This window comes from Globicephala melas, chromosome 2 (genome assembly GCF_963455315.2).
Source record: "Globicephala melas chromosome 2, mGloMel1.2, whole genome shotgun sequence".
Classification (NCBI taxonomy): domain Eukaryota; kingdom Metazoa; phylum Chordata; class Mammalia; order Artiodactyla; family Delphinidae; genus Globicephala; species Globicephala melas.
Window position 1 is genome coordinate 16,391,466 of NC_083315.2, and position 21,254 is coordinate 16,412,719.

General features: G+C 37.2%; 2 protein-coding genes across 3 annotated transcripts in view; one reads left to right on the forward strand and one right to left on the reverse strand.

Moving 5' to 3' along the window:
• Nucleotides 1–18,155, forward strand: part of CCDC7 (coiled-coil domain containing 7) — a 328,048-nt gene extending 309,893 nt beyond the window's left edge. Inside the window, exons 50-51 of the mRNA XM_060293096.1 lie at nucleotides 11,453–11,533; nucleotides 12,306–18,155. The gene's annotated coding sequence lies outside the window, so the exon portion shown is untranslated. The remainder of the gene's footprint in view (nucleotides 1–11,452; nucleotides 11,534–12,305) is intronic.
• The window catches only part of ITGB1 (integrin subunit beta 1), a 43,249-nt gene continuing 36,113 nt past the window's right edge, over nucleotides 14,119–21,254 (reverse strand). For both annotated transcript variants that reach the window (XM_030837109.3, XM_030837111.3), the window contains exon 16: nucleotides 14,119–15,372. In XM_030837109.3, coding sequence (XP_030692969.1) covers nucleotides 15,307–15,372 — 66 coding nt within the window. In that variant the 3' untranslated portion in view covers nucleotides 14,119–15,306. The remainder of the gene's footprint in view (nucleotides 15,373–21,254) is intronic.

Genomic DNA, 21,254 nt, shown 5'->3' on the forward strand with positions numbered 1-21,254 from the left:
CAATACTAACATCCATAAAGGGAGAAATCGACAGTGGGGGACTTTAACACCCCACTTTCATCAGTGGACAGGTCATCCAGACAAAATCAAAAAGGAAACACAGGCCTAGATGACACATTAGACCAGATGGACTTAACTGATATTTATAGAGCATTCCATCCAAAAGCAGCAGAATACACATTCTTCTCATGTGCACATAGAACATTCTCCAGGAGTGATCACATGCTGAGTCACAAATCGAGCCCCAGTAAATTTAAGAAAATTTAAATCATATCAAGCATCTTTTCATATCACAATGCCATGACATTAGAAATCAACTACAAGAAAAAGAAAAAAACTGTAAAAACCACAGACACATGGAGGCTAAACAATGTGCTACTAAACAACCAATGGCTCACTGAAGAAATCAAAGAGGAAACCAAAAAATACCTAGAGACAATCAAAATGAAAGCATGACAATCCAAAACCTATGGGACACAGTAAAAAGTTCTAAGAGGGAAGTTTATAGCAATATAATCTTACCTCCAGAAACAAGAAAAATCACAAATAAAAAACCTAATGTCACACCTAAAGCAACTAGTGAAAGAAGAACAAACAAAACCCAAAGTTAGTAGAAGAAAGAAATCATAAAGATCAGAGCAGAAATAAATGAAACAGAAATGAAGAAGAGAAAATATCAATGAAACTAAAAGCTGGTTCTTTGAAAAGATAAATGAAATTGATAAATCTTTAGCAAGACTCATCAAGAAAAAAAAGGAGAGGGCCCCAATCAATAAAATTAGAAATGAAAAAGAAGTTACAGTGGACACCACAGAAATTCATAGGATCATAAGAGACCATTATAAGCAAGTATAAGCCAATCAAAATGGACAACCTGGAAGAAATGAACAAGTTCTTAGAAAGGTACAGTCTCCCAAGGCTGAACCAGAAGAAATAAAAAATATGAACAGACCAGTCACAAGTACTGCAATTGAAACTGTGATTTTAACAAACAAAAGTCCAGGATCAGATGGCTTCACAGTCAAATTCTATCAGACATTTAGAGAAGAGTTACACCTATCCTTCTGAAACTATTCCAAAAAATCACAGAGGAAGGAATACTCCCAAACTCAGTTTATGAGGCCACCATCACCCTGATACCAAGTTAAAGATACCATAAAAAAAGAAAGTTACAGGCGAGTTATCACTGATGAACACAGATACAAAAGCCCTCAACAAAATACTAGCAATCTGAATCCAACAATATATTAAAAGGATCATAACACCATGATCAAGTGGGATTTATCCCAGGGATTCAAGGATTTTTCAATATCCACAAATCAATCAGTATGATACACCTCATCAACAAATCAAAGAATAAAAGCCACATGACCATCTCAATATATGCAGAGAAAGCTTTTGAAAAAGTGCAACACCGATTTATGATAAAAACTCTCCAGCAAGTGGGCATAGAGGGAACATACCTCAACATAATTAAGACCATGTATGACAAACCTACAGCTAACATCATGCTCAACAGTGAAAAAGCTGAAAACATTTCCTCTAAGATCAGGAACAAGACAAGGATGTCCTCTCTCACCACTATTATTGAACACAGGTTTGGAAGTCCTAGTCAAGGCAATCAGAGAAGAAAAATAAAAGGAATCCAAATTGGAAAAGAAGAAGTAAAACTGTCACTGTTTGCAGATGACACGAAACTATACATAGAAAATCCTAAAGATGCCACCAGAAAACTACTAGAGCTCATCAATAAATTCAGTAAAGTTTCAGGATAAAAAATTAATAAGCAGAAATCTGTTGCACTAACAATGAAAGATCAAAACGAGAAGTTAAAGAAACACTCCCATTTACCATTTCATCAAAAAGAATAAAATATCTATGAATAACCTACCTAAGGAAACAAAAGACCTGTACTCCGAAAACTATAAGACACTGATGAAAGAAATCAAAAATGGCACAAAGAGATGGAAAGATACACCATGTTCTTGGGTTGGAGGAATCAATTCTGTCAAAATGACTACACTACCTGAGGCAATCCACAGATTCAGTGCAATCGCTATCAAAAATTACCAGTGGCATTTTTCACAGAACTAGAACAAAACAATCAAACTTTGGAGACACAAAAGACCCCGCATAGCCAAAGCAATCATGAGAAAGAAAAACGGTGCTGGAAGAACCAGCAGATTAGACTAACCAGATTAGTCTCCAAAATTTACAAACAGCACAGTGTCAAAAAAAAAACAAACAACCCAATCAAAAACTGGGCAGAAGACCTAACATTTCTGCAAAGACGACTTACAGGTGGTCAGGAGGCACATGAAAAGATGCTCAACACCACTAATTATTAGAGACATACAAATCAAAACTACAATGAGATATCACCTCACACCAGTCAGAATGGCCATCAGCAAAAAATCTACAAACAATAAATGCTGAAGAGGGTGTGGAGAAAAGGGAACCCTCCTGCACTGTTGGTGGGAATGTAAATTGATACAGTCACTATGGAGAACTGTATGGAGGTTCTTTATAAAACTAAACATAGAGCTACCATAGGATCCAGCAATCCCACTCCTGGGCATATATCCGGAGAAAAAACTTAGTTCAAAAGGATAGGTGCTCCCCAGTGTTCATTGCAGCACTGTTTACAACAGCCAGGAAATGGAAGCAACCTGAATGTCCATCTCAGCTGAATGGATAAAGAAGATGTGGTACATATTACTCAGACATTAAAAAGAATGAAATAATGCCATTTGCAGCAACAGGGATGGACATGGAGATTATCATACTAAGTGAAGTAAGTACAGAGAAAGACAATAGCACTTACCTGCGGAATCTTAAAAAAGAAAAAAAAGATACAAATGAACTTATTTACAAAACAGAAACAGACTCACAGACTTAGAGAACAAACTTATGAATACCAGGGAGTGGAAGGGTGGGGGGGAGGGATAGACTGGGAATTTGGGATTGACATGTACACACTGCTGTATTTCAAATAGATAACCCAAAAAGGACCTACTGTATAGCACAGGGAACTCTGCTCAGTATTCTGTAATAACCTAAATGGGAAAAGAATCTGAAAAAGAATAAATACATGTATATGTATAACTGAATCACTTTGCTGTACACCTGAAATTAACACAACATTGTTAATCAACTATACTCCAATATAAAATAAAAATTTTTAAATCTTAAAGTTAAAATAATCTATTTTAAATGAACTTAAATTCAACTGCATACAAAAAACTGTTTCATGTCTCCACTCTTCCAGTTATTGATGTCACAAATTACATATTTTTACATTGTGTGCCCATAACATAGATTTGCTACAATACATTCATCTTTTGAACTCTATACCATAATTAAAAGTGATTTATGTACCAACACTACAATAATACCACAGTATCCTCTATTTGTCTATATACTCACCTTTATCAGAGAGCTTTATATTTTCATATGGTCCCATGCTGTTATCAGGCATCCTTTCATTTCAAGTCAAAGCACTTCCTTTAGCATTTCTTACAGGGAAAGTCCAGTGGTGAGGAAATCCTTCAGCTTTTGTCTATCTAGGAAAGCTTTGTTTTCTCCTTCCCATTTGAACAACAGCTCTGCAATATGATATAATATTCTTGGTGTTTTTTCATTCAATGCTTTGAAAATCTCATCGCACTCCCTTCTGACCACTAAGGTTTCTACTGAGAAATCTGCTGATCATCTTACAGCAGCTCCCTTTTACAAGTCACTTTTCTCATGCTGCTTTCAAGATCCACTCTTTGTCTCTGAGTTTGATTATATGTCTCAATGTGACTCTCTTTAGTTTTATTATTTGGAATTTGTTAAATTTCTTGCATTTCTACGTCCATTTCTTTCCTCAAATTGGTGATGTTTTCAGCCATAATTTCTTCAGATAGGCTTACCAGTCTTCTATTTCTGCCATAACAAAATACCACAGAGTAGGTGTCTTAAATTATTTTCTCACAGTTCTAGAGGCACTAAGTCCAAGATTAAGGTGTTGTCAAGGTTGGTTTCTTCTTGGCTTGTAGACAGCTGCTTTCATACTGTGTCCTCAGATGGCCTTTCCTCTGTGTACAGCAGAGCTCACTGGGGTTTTTTCCTTTTTGTATAAGGACACCACCTTATGACCTCAGTTAACCTTAATTATCTCCTTAAAGGCCCCATCTCCAAACACAGTGACATCAAGAGATTAGGGCTCAAAATATGAATGGGGCAGTACAGTTTGGTTCATAACATTCTGCCTCCTGACCCCCAAAAGTTCATGTTCTTCTCACATGAAAAATACATACACCACATCCCAACAGCCCCCAAGTTTTAACCCATTCCAGTATCAATTCCAAGTCCAAAGTCTCTAGATATCATCTCAACAGGTATAGGAGAGATTTTAGGAACAATTAATCTGGAGACAAAATTTCTCTCCAGCTTTGAACCTGTTAAACCAGACAGGTTATCTGCTTACAAAATACAGTGATGGGACAGGCATAGGATAGGCATTCCCATGCCAAAAGGAGGAAACTGGGAAACAGAAAATGGTGCTGTGTCCCCCGAAGGACAAAAACCTAGCAATGCATATTCCACTAGACCTTAAGGCTCAAAGAGAATCCTCTTTTGCTGGGTGTTCTACCCTCCAGGCCCCCTGGGAAGGCAAAATCACCCCCACACCCCTAAGCAGTAGCCCCACGCCTGTGGCTCTTTGCAGCAGCAGCCTGGTTTGTAGAAACTGAGGAAGTGGCTCCACTCTCTGAAACCGAGGAGGAAACAGCCTTGTTCACTGGGCCTGTATGCACTGGATTTGTGGCAGGTGTGGATCCAGGTGTGGCAGCCCTGATGATCTCTGAATTGCCTTTGGAGTCATTCTTCCCTTTTCTTGAACGATAAAGTTGTATGCAGCTCAATAGCTTTATGGTCTGCGGATACTAAAACAAAGAAGTCTGAAAGCTCTCCTTTTCTGCTGGTATAATCCCACCTCTATTCCTGGCTTCGGTTGAGATGGCTGATTAAATCCATGAGTAATCTCTATGGAGTGACTGTCCAGCCACACCCTTGGGGTTCTCTCCAGAACACACTTTCTCATTTTTTTGCAATACTGACAGGCTGAGAATTTTTAAATCTTCAAGTTTTGATTTATTTTTGCTTATAGCTCCTTCAAATCAATCTAGACTTCTTCTAGCATGCACCTCAAAACTCCTCCAGCTTTGACCCATCACCTCATCCTAAAAGCACTTCTAGATTTCTAGGTATTTGTAATAACAGCACCCCACATCTTGGTACCAAAATCAGTATTAGTCTGCTAGGGCTGCCATAACAAAATACCACAGACTGGGTTGCTTAAACAACAAAAATGCATTTTCTCACAGTTCTAGAGGCAAAAAGTCCAAGATCAAGGTGCCATCAGGGTTGGTTTCTGGCCTCTATTCCTGGCTTGCAAGGAGCTGTCTTCTCACTGTGTCCTCACATGGCCTTTCCTCAGGGCTCATACAAAGAGAGAGAAAACTCTGTTTCTTCTTCTTATAAGAACAATCAGTTCTAAAAGATTAGTGCTCTTATCCTCATGACCTCATTTAATCATAATTACGTTCTTAAAGGCCCCACCTTCAAATACAGTCACACTGGGGGTTGGGGCTTCAAACAGGAATTTGTGGAGGTAGGGGGCACAATTCAGTCCATGACAGATCCTCTGCCTTCTTCTCTCTTCTCATTTCAGGACTCCTACAAAGCATATGTCCACTTGATGGTGCCCCCTAAATCCCTTCATTTTTCTTCATTCTTTTTTCTTTTTGTCCCCGAGTTGGTCTCTTGAAATGGCCTATCTTCCAGTTCACTGATCCATTCGTTCTTCTTCCTGGTCCCAGTGTGCTGTTGAACCATCTAGTGAATTTTTAATTCAGTTAAAGTATTCTTCCGCTCCAGAATTTGTTTGATTCCTTTTTATAGTTTGTCTCTTTGTGATTGTCTCATTTTGTTCATGCACTGATTACCTCATTGCATTTACTTTTCTATTTGAGCATCTATAATACTTTTATTTTGAATTATACGTCACAGATCTCTGTTTCCGTTTTCTGGAGATTATTTTTTTTCCTTTGCACATGTTTCCCTGTTAGTTTTTATGCCTTCTGTTGAAATGTAGGCATTTGAAAGAACATCCGGCTCTCCCAATCTTTGCAGACTAGCTACATACAAGGGGACACCTTCAACCTTTGTGTACTGTTGGTGGAAATGTAAATTGGTACATACACTATGGAAAACAGTATGGAGGTTCCTCAAAAAATTAAAAATATAATTACTATATGACCCAGCAATCCCACTTCTGGGTATATATCCAAAGGGAATAAAAACAGGACATCCAAAAGATAGAACAGTACCATGTTCATTGCAGCATTATTCACAATAGACAAAATATGGAAACAACCTAAGTCTCCATCAACAGATGAACGGATAAAGAAGATGTGGGGGCCATGAGAAAGAATGAAGTCCTGCTATTTGTGATAACACGGACAAACCGTAAGGGCATTATGCTAAGTCAGCCAAGTCAGACAGAGAAAGACAAATACCATATGATCTCACTCATATTTGGAACTTAAAAAGCCTAACCCATAGAAATAGAAAGTACAATGGTGTTTACCAGGGACTGAGGGTAGGGGAACTGGGGAGATGTTGTTTAAGGGTATAAACTTGCAACTAGTAAATGAATAAATTTTGGAGATCTAATGCACTACAGTGATTATACTCAGTAATACTATATTATAAACTTCTAAGTTGCTAAGAGACCAGATCTTAATTGTCCTCACTTCAAAAAGAAATGATAATTATGTGGTGTGACAGTGGTGTTAGCTAGCACTGCAGTGGTAATCATATTGCAATATATAAATCAACACATTGTATACCTTAAACTTATACCATGTTGTATGTCAATTATATTTCACTTTTTAAAGGAGATATCACAAGGAAAATTAGAAAATATCTAGACAAATGAAAACACAACATTGCAAAAATTATGGAATGCAGTTAAATAGTGTTAAGAGGGAAATTTACAGCTGCAAATTCTTACATTGACGAAGATTACAAAACCAACAATCTAACTTTATATATTAAGAAAACTAGTAAAAGAAGAACAAATTAACCCAAAGCTAGCAGAAAGAAAGAAATAATATAGATTAGAGCAGAGATAAACAGAGAATAGTAAAACAGTAGAGAAAATCAATAAAACAAAGATTGGTTGTTGGAGAAGATCAACAAAATTGACAAAACTTTATTAGCTAGATAAGCTAAGAAGAAAACAGAGAAGACCCAAATTACTAAAATTAAACATGAAGAGGGGACACTACAACTGATGCTACAGAAATAAAAAGGAATGTAAGAGAATACTATGAACAATTATATGGCAACAAATTGGGTAATCTAGAAAATGGAAAAATTCCTAGAAACATACAACCTGTCCACATTGAATCTGGAAAAAAATAAAAAATCTAAACACAACTGTAACTAATAAGGAAATTGAAGCAGTAATCAAAAACTTCCCAACAAAGAAAACTCCAGGGGACTAACCTGGTGGCGCAGTGGTTGAGAGTCCACCTGCTGATGCAGGGGACATGGGTTCGTGCCCCGGTCCGGGAGGATCCCACATGCCGCAGAGCGGCTGGGCCTGTGAGCCATGGCCGCTGAGCCTGTGTGTCCAGAGCCTGTGCTCCGCGGCGGGAGAGGCCACAGCAGTGAGAGGCCCGCGTACCACAAAAAAAAAAAAAAGAAAGAAAGAAAACTCCAGGACCAGACAGCTTCACTGGTGAATTCTACCAAACATTTAATGAAGAATTAACACAAATCCTCCTCAAATTCTTCAAAAAAAAGTAAAGAGGTAATGCATCTTAACTAATTATATGACTAAAAAGACCAGTATCCCTGATGCATACTGATGTAAAAGTACTCAACAAAATGCTAGCAAAATGAATTCAATAACATATTAAAAGAATTATATATTAGGACCAGTTAAAACTTATTCCTGGGATGCAAGGATGTTTCAGCACATGAACATCAATTAATGTGATACACCATATTAACAAAATGAAGGACAAAAACCACATGATCATCTCAATAGATGCAGAAAAAGCATCTGACAAAATTCAACATCCTTTCATGATAAAGATACTCAACAAACTGCATTTATAAGGACTATATCTTGACATAACTAAGGCCATATGTGACAAACCCACAGCTAACATATACTCAGTGGTGAAACGTTTAAAGCTTTTTTATCTGAGATCAAGAATAAGACAAGAATGCCCACTCTCACCACTCTTATTTAACACAGTACTAAAAGACCTAGCCAGAGGAATCAGGCAAGAAATTAAAACAGATGGCATGCAAATCAGAAAGGAAGAAGTAAAACTGTCTACTTAGAGATGACATGATCTTATATATAGAAAATCCTAAAGACTCCACCAAACTAGTAAGTGAATTCAGGAAAGTTACAGGATAAAAAATCAACATAAAAAAATCAGTGGCATTTCTATTCATTAATAACAAATTATCCAAAAATTAAAGAAAGCAAACTCATTTATAATAACATTGGAAACAATACAATACTTTGGAATAAATTTAACCAAGGAGGTGAAAGATCTGTACACTGCAAACTGTAATACACTGGTGAAAGAAATTAAAAACAACACAAATGAATGAAAAGATATACTGTTTTCATGAACTGGAAGAATTAATATTGTTAAAATATCCAGACAACCCAAAGTAACCTATAGATTCAATGCAGTCTCTATCAAGATTCCAATGGTATGTTCTACAGCAGAAAAAAAAAACCCTCAAATTCTTATGGAACCACAAAAGACTCTGAATAGCCAAAGCAATCCTGAGAAAGAAGAACAAAGCTGGAAGCATCACACTTCCTGATTTCAAAGTATACTACAAATACTATATAGTATTCCAAGTGGAATGGTACTGGCATAAAAAGACCAATGGAACAGAATCAAGAGCCCAGAAATAAGTCATCACATATATTGTCAAGTAATATTTGACAAAAGCGCCAAGAATACTCAATGGAAAAAAGACAGTCTCTCCGATAAATGCTGGTGGAAATACTGGATATTCACAAGCAAAAGAATGAAACTGGACTCCTATCTTCCACCACTCAAAAATGAACTTGAAGTGGATTAACAACTTAAATGTAAGACCTTAAACCATAAAACTCCTAGAAGAAAACAAAGGGGGAAAGTTCCTTGACACTGGTCTTGGCAATAATTTTATGGATTATACTTTATGACAACTACAGTATAAGCAACAAAAGCAAAAAGATAATAAGTGGGACTACAACAAACTGTAAAGCTTCTGTACAGTGAAAGAAACAATCAACAATATGAAAAGGCAACCAACAGAATGGGAGAAAATATCTGCAAACCACATATCTGATAAGCAGTTAATATCCAGAATACATAAAGAACTCATGTAACTCAATGGCAAAAAATGTACAGGTAAAAATAAACCAATCCATTTAAAAATGAGCAGAAGACCTGAATAGACGTTTTTTCAAAAAGAGATTCAAATTGCCAAAGGTACATGAAATGTGGTCATCACCACTCATCATCAGGGAAATGCAAATCAAAGCCAAAGTGAAACAGAGATCAAGATAGCAGAGCAGGACGTCAAGCCTACCTCCCCTTCATAAACAAATCAAAAATACAACTATATGTGGAGCAACTCTTGCTGAAAATGACCTGGAGACTGGCAGAACAGCTCTTCTACAACCAAGGACATAAAGAAAGATCTACAGAGTCTGGTTCCAGACTGGGGGGTGGGGGGTGAGAAGCGATGTGGTCAGGACCTGCACCCTTGGCAGGGGACCCAGAAGAGGAGGGGGCTATCACCAGCACTGGGAACCTCCCTGGGGAGGGTTTGGAGCCACATATTAGGAACCCCAACTCTGGGGTACAGTTCTGGGAAGAGGAACCCCCTTAGCTGGTTTGAAAATCAGTGGCACTTACAGGGGTGTAAGAAACCGAGGCTCTGCTTCTGAAGAGTACACGCACAGACCCACTTACTCTCAGTCACAGGCACAAAGGGAGCAGACTGAAGACTGCCTGGGGCCCTGGCCAGCTTGCAAGGACCCCCCCAGCATGGTCCATGTACCAGGCTCCTGTTCCAGCCCCTCTTTCCCCAGCACTGCTCCCCACTAAGGTGGAGGCTGCCATTGCCAACAAGAGTGTGCACACTTGGAGAGATGCCAGCCCTGCCTCTGAACAGGCTGGAGACAGCCACTGCCAGCCTATGCTTTGGTGCATACACTCAGGAGGAAGTGAGGCTAGCTCCAGGGCACTAGTCCCTATGCACACTTGGGAGGGGGTAGGGCCAGCTCAGAGGTGGGCACCAACCCAGCCTCTAACCAAGGCATACCTACTGGGTGAAAAAGTAAAACCAGCACAGAAGTGAAGCCCCAAGCCCTCAGGCCCTGGCCACAACCCTAACCAAGGAGGAGACTACCATCACACCAGGAGAAACCCAACTCCGTCAGGGGTTCTGCTCCAGCCTCTTGGGCCCCCATCCAATAGGGCTTGTAACAGCCACTGAGCAGAGAAGCCCGGCTTGCACCTGGCTCTAGCTCTAGCCCCTCCAGTTCCAGCCCCACCTCCCACCAGGGTGGTGGCTGCCAGCACACCCCTAGGGAAGATGCAGCCTGTGTTCACTTTAGATCCAGTTCGCACCAAATCTGCTGGGTACATGCAGACTACATAGGGACATTCACAGAAGAACACATCTTCAAGACCAGGATAGGTAATGGTTTCACTTAATTTCATAGAGACAGAAAAATTAAAATGAAAAGACAGAGGAATATGTTTCAAATGAAAGAACGGAAAAAAGCCCTTGAAAAAAAACCCTAATGAAACAGAGATAAATAATTTACCTGAAAAAGAGTTCAAAGCAACAGTAAAAGAATGCTAACTGAACTTGGGAAAAGAATAGATGAACACAGTGAGAATTTTAACAAAGAACTAGAAAATATAAAAAAGAACCTGTAAGAGCTGAAGAGTACACTAGTAGGAATTAACAGCAGATTAGGTGATTCAGAAGAATGCATAAGCAACCTAGAACACAGACTAATGGAAATCACCCAATCAGAAAAGCAAAAAAAAAAACAAAAAAAAGTAAGGATAGTTTAAGGGGCCTCTGAGACAGCTTCAAGTGTACTAACATTCACATTATAGAGGTCCCAGAAGGAAAAGAGAGAAAGGGGTAGAACATGTATTGGATATTATAAGCTGAAAACTTCCCAAACCTGAAGGAGGCAACATTTCCAAGTACAGGAAGCACAGAGAATCTCAAACAAGGTGAACCCAAAGAGACCCACACCAAGACATATCATAATTAAAATGGCAAAAGTCAGAGATAATTTTAATGGCAGCAAGAGAATGGAACGACATAAAACTATCACATTTTTCTGCAGAAACGTTTCAAGTGCTGAAAGAGAAAAACCACAACCCAGGATACTCTACCCATCAAGGTGTATCACTGCAAATGCTGCTAGGTAGGTAGTAGTGGTAACTCAGGGAGATGAATCCCACCTATTCAACAAATACTTACGGTCACCTACTTACTTCATGACAGACGTTGTTCTAGGGATTCAATGATGAATCAAAACACACAGGGTCCTATATTCTTGGAGCTATCAAATCTAGGGATAAGACAGAAACATCAACTACAAAGGACGTGTGGGAGGATTTAGATGTGAAAGTGGAGATGGAAATGGGGGCGTTGGGACAATATAATCAAATCCATGTTTTAAAATCGTTGCCGAGGGGCCAGTTACTTAGCTACTGAAGGAGACCTGAATGTTGGTCTGTCGCCCAGGAATAATTCTGATCAGTAAGCAACATTAACATAACATTGTTATCAATAAGTAACATCAACAACATATCACCTACTACACATTAAACTGAAGACAATGCTGTCTTCTAACAGTTCTATAAACTATTACAGTAATGAATAAAATTATGGGATTTAAATATTCAGAACAGTGTTTCCTCTCACAAAGTGATCCTTAATTAACTCTTGTTTAATACACCAGTCTATTTTAGAATTAGTCCTGAGACCAGAAAACCCAGAGTAGGTAGAACACAAGTAAAATTAAATGAAATACCACTAAATACTTTCGTGGAGACTCCATATCCTTGAAAAATTCATGTAAGATCTTAACATAGTTAAAATCCAGTGAAGACTTAGATTGTAGAAGGAAATTAAATAAAAAGATAGTTACTACCTGTGGATTTAACTAATATTTGTCTTGTGATTCACCCTAGCATTCTGTACATTTTGATATGTATGACAGCTTACCACCCTCACAGTGGTGGAGGCTTAATGGGCCATCTCATCTAATCCAGCCTCAAAATCTGCTCCCACGGATCACTCACTCAGAAGCCACTTCCACATCTGCCTAAATTCTCAAGAGAATCCTGGGACGCGAGAGCTGTCCGGAGAGCCAGTGGACTGTCTCTATAGGCTCCAGAAGAGTCCTGGAGATACTTGCTGTTTCTGAACTCCTGTGAACTTATTAGGTCAGAAATAACTTAAGTTTTCAAGGACACAGGCAAAAAAACAAAGACAAATGGCCTCTATTCAGTAAGGTTACCTCTCAAGCTCTAGTAAGCAACAGAGGAGTGGGAAAAAGACAATTCCAAAATCAGAAGTTGACCACAGTGCTTTTTAACTAGTATGATGAAGTGTTCTTGTGGCTCAAGGTCTTATCTGGGCGTGTTTATCAAAGAATTTATAAAGTTTTATCCTCTGCAAAAGAGTAAGAAAACTTTGTAAAATGTCAGAGAATCACTGCAAAATATGCCACTATTGACACTTAGGCATGATACCTAACATTTCATAAATTTTCAAAATAAGGAGTTTGAATGAAAAAAAAATTTACAACTGTTATTTTCTCTCAGGACTCATTAACTTTTGGAAAGTACTTCACTGGAGGTCAAAATGTACTATTTGCTAGGAAAATAAAAAATATTTTAGTGACAAAGTTCTATGTGGTTTCAAAGCTAATTATCAATCTCTTTGACTGTGTTTTGAAACTGCCAGTTTTAAGCCTAAAATTATTCAAATGCCAATGCTGTTATGGTCAGCATGAGAAATAAATTCTATACAATTTCTCCAGCTTCCAAATAAAAGGATTTCTATAGTCAGAAAATCTGTTTATAAATTATAATATAAAATTAAAAATTCACCATATTTCAGCATCAAAAACATGCCAGGAAAAAGAATCATGTATTGAATATAACAGAAAATAGGCTCTGTTCCTATTTATAAAAAAATCTCATTATAAAAGTAAACTGGTGGAGCAGAAATATGGTATTCAGTTCATCGGGTTACGCCTCCGGTGTAAGGAAATGCGCTGAGCCGAGCGGCAGTGTGGGTGGTGGGGATGGAAGATGAGACAGGTGACATGGATAGTGCATGAAGGAGGTAATTTTCCTCATGAAGATGTATAGTTCTCAACTGAAAGATGATTTAGTCTAAGCCAGGAAATACATTTAAGTGGAACAGGTAAAAAAGATACCAATTTTTTTAAATGGGAGGGGCACTGCAAATGTGAGAGGCTGGTAAAGTTGAAACTTTTACCACAATCCTCTCCCCAAATCTCTGACACTTATTGTATTGCTCCAGGAAGGGATATATTTCTTTCAATAAGCTTCACACAAGTATTTTTTATGGATACATATACTTTCTAACATAAATAAACCAAAGCCAAATGAAAATAGAAACTTATCAGAAACGTAACAATTCCCTGTCTATATCTTAAATAAAATGATATAATTTCCAGCTTCTAGTTAATAGCTCTAAGAGGATGTTCATAAAGAGTTAATTCTGCTTAATACAGGGATGAAACCTATCTCCTAGGGAGGTAAGAGAAGGGTGGGGAGAGAAGGGGATTTATCCAGTATTGTATGGAGAGCCCAGAGACAGTCTGAAATCTTATTTTACCATCTCTCTCCCTCCTTCCCTTCCTTCTTTCCTTCTCTCTTTTAGTCTAAGTAAAATACCCAATGACCAGGAATTTTCTGTCACTCTCTTTAAGCTATAAAAATTTTAGGCACACAAACTGACAAAATATATAAAACCCAAACATGCAATTTAAATATTTTAGGCATTTTTATTTAATAAATAACTTCAGTAAATAGCATTGTAAAAAGTGAACTGTTAAAATTAAAAGGCACTTAAAATAGAATGTGGCTAGTATGAAACCAAACAGGAAATTCAAACAGTGAGAAGTAAATATACAGTGGTCTGTTACATCACTAATTGAAATTAAGAATTGCTTAACTGATGGCTGTTGCATAAGCCATAGTACAATTTCACATGGTCATTAAAAAGGCAAATGTACAGCTAAAACATCAATGAAAAAGTACTGATAACAAAAGTCTTACCCAAAATTGCAAACAAATACATTAAAAGATTAGAAGAGGTGATAAAAAGCACCAGGCTTTAAACAAAATAAAATGAATAAAATAAAATAAATTCACCCAGAGGTCCCCAATTCAGCAAATACTATGTAAATTAAGGCCTTTATATAAATCAAGGACTTTTTTTTGCAGAAAATTCCCCAATACTTTTAAACAAGGCTTGAATTTAAAAAAAAGAAGGCATAAAAGTTACCAAGATTAAGTAACTCTTGAAATGGCACACAGGTTTTAAAGCTATGTTCTCCCTTCCTAACTCTCTGACTTTTCCCATGGCCTTTGTAGATCAAACATTTCATTATTTTACACAAGCAACTCCCAACATACTCATCTTTCAGATACATCATGTTATCAGTCATGTCTAATAAGGAAAATAACAAAATAACAATTTAAAACAATTCTAAACTAGCTAGAAGGACATTCACTTTGGATTCTGTATAACTGAAAAGTGACATATCTGCAAAGCAAGAAATCAGTTTTAATACTTGATTAAGAGAAACTCTCATCATACTCATTACTTTAACTACTGCCCTTTCAATCACTCTAGAAATATCGCTTAATCCACTAAGAGCTGGATTTCAACAGTCCAGGAGGAAAAGGTCAAAAAGGCACAATGCAACCTTAGATGATAAGGATAACCATCCTGTCTCAAGTCTTCTGTCAGTCCCTGGCATTGATTATAACATTATCTTCAAAATAATAAAAAAATTTTCAAATTATACATATTGTACATTTTCAGAACCTGCCCAAGAGAGAACCACAGCAACACTGCCCTGAAACTACCTTACTGTGGGTGTGGAGTTACTACTTCGCACTCAGTGCTGTGGATACGCACTGGCAGCGCTCATTTTCCCTCATACTTCGGATTGACAACAGTTGTCACAGCACTCTTATAAATAGGATTTTCACCCTAAAAAAAAGAGAGAAGTTATCAGTCACTCTACTGAAGTCATGTAACATTATTTATAAGACAATATTAAAAGTAAAGATCGTTTTCATAAGTCATTTCCATTTTATCTGTCCAGGCATCACACTGAATTTTTTAAAAGGCATTAAAAAGTTTACACAAAATTTGAAAATGAAAGCTTTGCCCTACAAGTCTAAAGGTACCCCTGTCATCTGGCACTATTTCCTTTCTGACCCATTCCTCCACTGGAGGGCGTGCTGTTAACGGCTTCTCTCTTTTAAACTGGTTTTGAATGGCTGTCTTGAAACTAATTTTGAACTTAAGGAATTCTTCTGCCATCAACTGCCTGATTCTTAACCCTTTACTGTGCACAAAGGTGCTTGATAATGAAGACTCCTTGGCTTTTCACCTCTGTGAGGGAGATATTCTTCTGAGGCTCTGCCACAAAAGTTGTGGAGAGTTCTGGGGTAAGACTGTCACAGTGTCACTGCGAGCACAGTACCTCTACCAAGGCATCACATTGCCACATCTGCTTAGACAAAAATAATTTCCATTCTTCATGAAATAATTGCTATTCTTCAATATCGTACTGATGAAATATTTTATTTTATTGTTAATTCTGTATTTTACTAAAGAGTACTGAAATCAAGCCCAGTAAATGACTCCAAGCCATAAACACAAGAGATTTTTCAATATCCAAAACTTTACTGACACAGGAAGATAACATACATCCCCATGCTATCATTTTCTTTAAAAATTCTCTTATGCTAAGTGATACATTTAAATATCTGCTACAGCATTCTTTCTCCTGCTTGAAAGTCAAGTGAGAAATATGGCCAAATATCCCTATCTCAGAGGAAATAACAGTGAGCACAAATGAAACAAATATTAAAGAAAAACTTAAAACACTTAAATTTTAGGCAAAAATTAAGATTTTGAAATGCTGTTTAGTTTTATATCTTACTATAGAACCATTTGAGGTGATTTCAAAAAATATAGAAGGCATCTAAACAGTAATTTTTGCTTTTAAATTTTATTCACACTTGACTGCAGGTTATATTTGGATATAGTTTCCATTGCCACAATTTCTGCCTCCTAGGAGGGTACAGTTTGGTGGATGACAAACATGAAGATAAAATTAAGGCGCTCTGAAACAGTACAAAAGAGAATTATGTACATAAAAAGTGAACAGTATAAGAAAAAAGGGATTGACTCTGAGAAGATCAGGGATATTGTCAAAATGAAACTGACTGTAGATAAAACACTGAAAGGTATACAGACACACATACACATGCAGTCAAGGTGTTGGGGAAAGAATGGCACAGTTAGGTAGAAATATACATAGCTCAGAAGTTTTTAAAGGGTGCACGTGTATGTTTTGAGGAGTGGGGAAGGGAAAGGAGACAAGAAAGAAGACAGTGCCAGATCACGAAAGGTCCTGTGTGCCATGCTAAAAAGACTGAATTTATCTTGCAGACAGGAAATCACTGAGGGAAAATGCAACATATAAGGGCTGGGTCTTGAGAGACACCAAATAAACCACTATGACTTCAGCTTAGCAGTGAGCCTGGATACCGACTGAATCGTGCCAAAGTGCCGTAGCCCCACCCCACAAAACACAATTTGACCAGTCATTTCTGAAACATGGAGGAACTCAGGATCCCTCAGAGACAAACATCATATAATCTGGATGATAAAAAATCACATAGGATATCAAACTCTGAGCTCTCATCCCAACTAGAGCTAAAATATGATTATACAGACATTGTACCAGACATTTCATAATGGAGACCGGAGTCTGGATCCCGGCAACTACATTGCTAATGAGTGATCAGTACAAGTAAGTTACATTCTTTATTTCCACCTTCCTATTATATGAAGCTAGGACTGCCCATTCTTTCAAATATGCTAGGAAAATAAATTACCATTTAAGTGTTTCTTTAAACTAATGCATTAGATAAATCTAATGTTTAATACTTATAAGGGAGGTAACAACAACAACAACAAAAAATGGAGAACAACAACAAAAAAAAAAACGAAAGAAAAAAACACCTAAGTTATAGATGAATCCAAAGTACGATTTACACGGCAGAACTTACCTTTGGAGAAAAGTTTGCCTTTTCATATACACAAACATTTATACTTATTATTTCAAAGTCCATCCAAACAAAATTTTAACATGCAAGGTTAGAGGTAAAATTAAATTATCTGCATTGGGCATCACCTTAAACGAAGGTAAGCTAAAATAATGCAGATTAGTTCCCACGTTCAGAGTGCAACCCCTCCCCATCCCAACAAAAAGCAAAGCCTATTTAAATCAAGAGAGCAGGGTTATGTTCAGCAGTGACGTCCTCTGATCTCAGTAAATGTCATCCTGTGCTCCCTCTGGAAGGGCGGACATGGTGACAGCATCATTTCTGTGGTGTGTTAGAAATGCAGTGCACAACCGTGGGGATTAGCAGCCCACATTTAATGTGCTTAACAGCTTTAGCAGTTACAAAGCTGATAATCTGATTTTTTTAATGTACCTACATGAGTAGTCTTATGTGCTGAAATAATCAGTGCCTGTTATTTGAAATATGTTAATGATATAATTGACTGGCAACCTTGGTCCCATATTGGAAAAGTGCTTTATAAGCCATGATTTGTTTTAATTTCTTAATGCTCATTCATTAATTTCTATTGTTTATTTCTACTTTAATTTTTCTTGAGAAAACATCTCAAAATAACCTGTAGCCATTAATTTGCCTGGATTTCACTAATGAATAAATTTTTACAAAACTTTCGCATCTTGAATTGCTCAAAATGCTTATTTTGACTGAAGAATACTGTAGCCAAAAACTGACTTAACAATGAAAACATTAAGTTTCACTATTAATTGTTGATAATTTCCTTCAAAGCACAATTTAACAGACAGCAAAGGTGAAAATTTCACCTTTCAGTAGGAGATACAGAAACTTTTCTCATATAAGAAGTAACCACACGGAAGAGTCAATATTTGATTGTTTTTGACAGGGAGGGAGGGAGGGAGGGAAAGGGATCCCAGCAAATCAGTTTCCTTCTAAAACTAACTTTCTGTAAAGCATTAAGTGAGAAAGAAAAGAATGCATCAAATCTCATACTAACAGGAAAACGTACCAAACTACACATATATGAACCTGACAATAATTTTCTGCCATCAAATTTAACTTTGCCATTTCAAAAGTCTTAAAATCTGCTTAGAAATAAAAGAAAAATCTTGCAAGTAATGGTTTCTAATGTTATCAGTACTTCCTGTATCTCTTAAAAATATTAAATATTCCTGTACTTTAAGATCTTGTTATTATTTTATAAGCACACTTCTCAGCAGAGTAAATAAGCAAATCTGCAGTGTTGGTTTCTAGGTAACAAAGTGATCTCCCAGTTACAATGTCTGCCCAACACAGTAGTGCTAGAATAACACTAACACCATTAAGTTAACCAGAAATACCAAAAAGTGTCATTTTTTGTAAAGAGTGATCTCCCTCTTCCTAACCAGGTAACAGCGTCTCCCGAAGACAGACGCTGATTGCTACTAATATAAGGTAGTGGTTAAGAACCTGGATCCTGGAGCCCAGGGGCCTGGGTTTGAATCTCAGCTCTTCCACTAACTAGCCCTGCGAACTTAGCCAAGTTACTGAACCCTTCTGTGCCTCAGTTTTCCAATATGTGAAATAAGAATAAAAGTAGTTAGGAGGGCTTCCCTGGTGGCGCAGTGGTTGAGAGTCCGCCTGCTGATGCAGGGGACACGGGTTCGTGCCCCGGTCCAGGAAGATCCCACATGCCGCAGAGCGGCTGGGCCCGTGAGCCATGTCCGCTGAGCCTGCGCGTCCGGAGCCTGTGCTCCGCAACGGGAGAGGCCACAACAGTGAGAGGCCCACGTACCGCAAAGAAAAAAAAAAAAAAAAAAGTAGTTAGGAAAGAAGAGTTCTGCATCACCAGTCAGGAGAATTGGTTCTAATCACAATCTTTTTATCGGAGAGTTTTAGGGGCTTACATAATTATATTAAAACATGCTAGAAGCACTTCATGAAAACTCAGTTACAAGGAAAGAAGCCTGTCCACTACTGCTAAAAGAGAAAATGATAAATTTGTCATCCAGGTAAAGCATATACTCACCAAAGTAACTTACCCTAGCTTAGAGAATACGTTAACCAAGCTTTATTACCACTATGAAATTTTCAACTAAGTTTTTATTTAAAACTATAATAGGATTTTTCTCTTTAAAGTCTTTGTTACCTTTCAAAAAGAGTTCAGTGTTAGCTTTGAGTATTAGAATTATTCAATAACTAAGAAGAAGAAATATATATAATAATATATAAATAAAAGGTTTATATAAAATAAACCTATTTTATAAATAGGTTTATAAATATAATAATAAAAGGTTCTGATTTTTAAAGTAATTTTAAGTTACAGTCAAGAACTAAAGATTTTCAAAATATTTCTAGAATCAATAACGATGACACTGTAGTTATATATTATACAAATGTTATACCAGGTTACATTTATTCTATTTTGAACTTTAGTTTTCATGTTCACTTTTCATTGTTTCACCCTAAAACTTACATATAATGATTTGTTATATTATTATAAGGATAATAATACTACCTAAAGCAAAGGACTCTAGTAAGGATTATAACTGACAGGCTGCTATCATACACTACAGTCATTAGCCAAGAACAACCACACCAAACAATATCACTACTGACTCCATGTTAAAGCTCTGGGAAGTGACCCAATGCCATTCTACTTACTAAGTGGAAGAGCTGGGATTCAACCCAGGTCTCTCTGATCACAAAGCACATTCTCTTTTCACTACAACACAGCTGCTGCTTCTATACCATAAAGCTTAATCCAAAGCCCCTCTAAACATTAACTGTATTAACACACAAAAAGAAAAGCCATAGTATAGCCATATAAATAAAGCCAGACTTAAAAAAAAAAAAAGGCAGCAATAGTGATAAAGGGCACACAGTGCAGTAGAAAGGATAAATTTCACATGCAAAGACAGAAAATGAAAGAAAATACGAACGGCAACTTAGAGACCAGCTTTACGTCCATAGTTTGGATTCTTGAAATTATTAATAGGACTCTTGTAAATCGGATTTTCTTGCTAAAGTAAAAGAAATAGTTTCTAATGACTTCATCAGAAAAAAGCTGACATGTATAGTGTTTAAACACTATAAAAGAGAATTTTTACTATTTTTACACTTCCAAAATTATTTTTTTAAAAAACCCAAGCAAATTGTAGTAAAATGCAAATAACTAAAACTCATTTACAATTTAACAATACTGAAGATTGTCACTGCTTTCTTGTATCAAAAGATGAATACACGAAGGCCAACGCTTGGCCACCTCGGCCTCCCACCCCACGCTTCAAAGCACTAACTGCTGGCGTCAACTTTCATCACTTGCAGCTTCTAAATTTTTATAAAGCCAGGTTTATTAAGTTGTAAAATCGCAGAGAATAAAAATACCCTTTTTAAGTACACAGTTCCATGAATTCTCAAATGTATAAACACACCCACAATGAAGAGCATCCCACGATCCCTCGGGCCCCTTCCCCCAGCTCCAGCCCCTGCAAACCACTGGATCTCATTCCTGCCTCTAGGGTTTTACCTTTTCCAGACTGTCATATAAGTGGAGTCATACAGTATGTAGCCTTTTGAGTCTGGCTGCGTTCTACTTAGGTTTCTTTGTTGGGGGAAAAGAAAAACAGAAAAAGCTTTCTACTGAATAGCTTGCTATTACTTAGGATTCTATTTTACACGAGAAAAAAAAGGCAGAAGAGCAGATTTAAGATTAAAATTATTAAGGAAATAAAAACAATGACCACAGTAACCAGAAGAAACATTCTTAATTGTTTT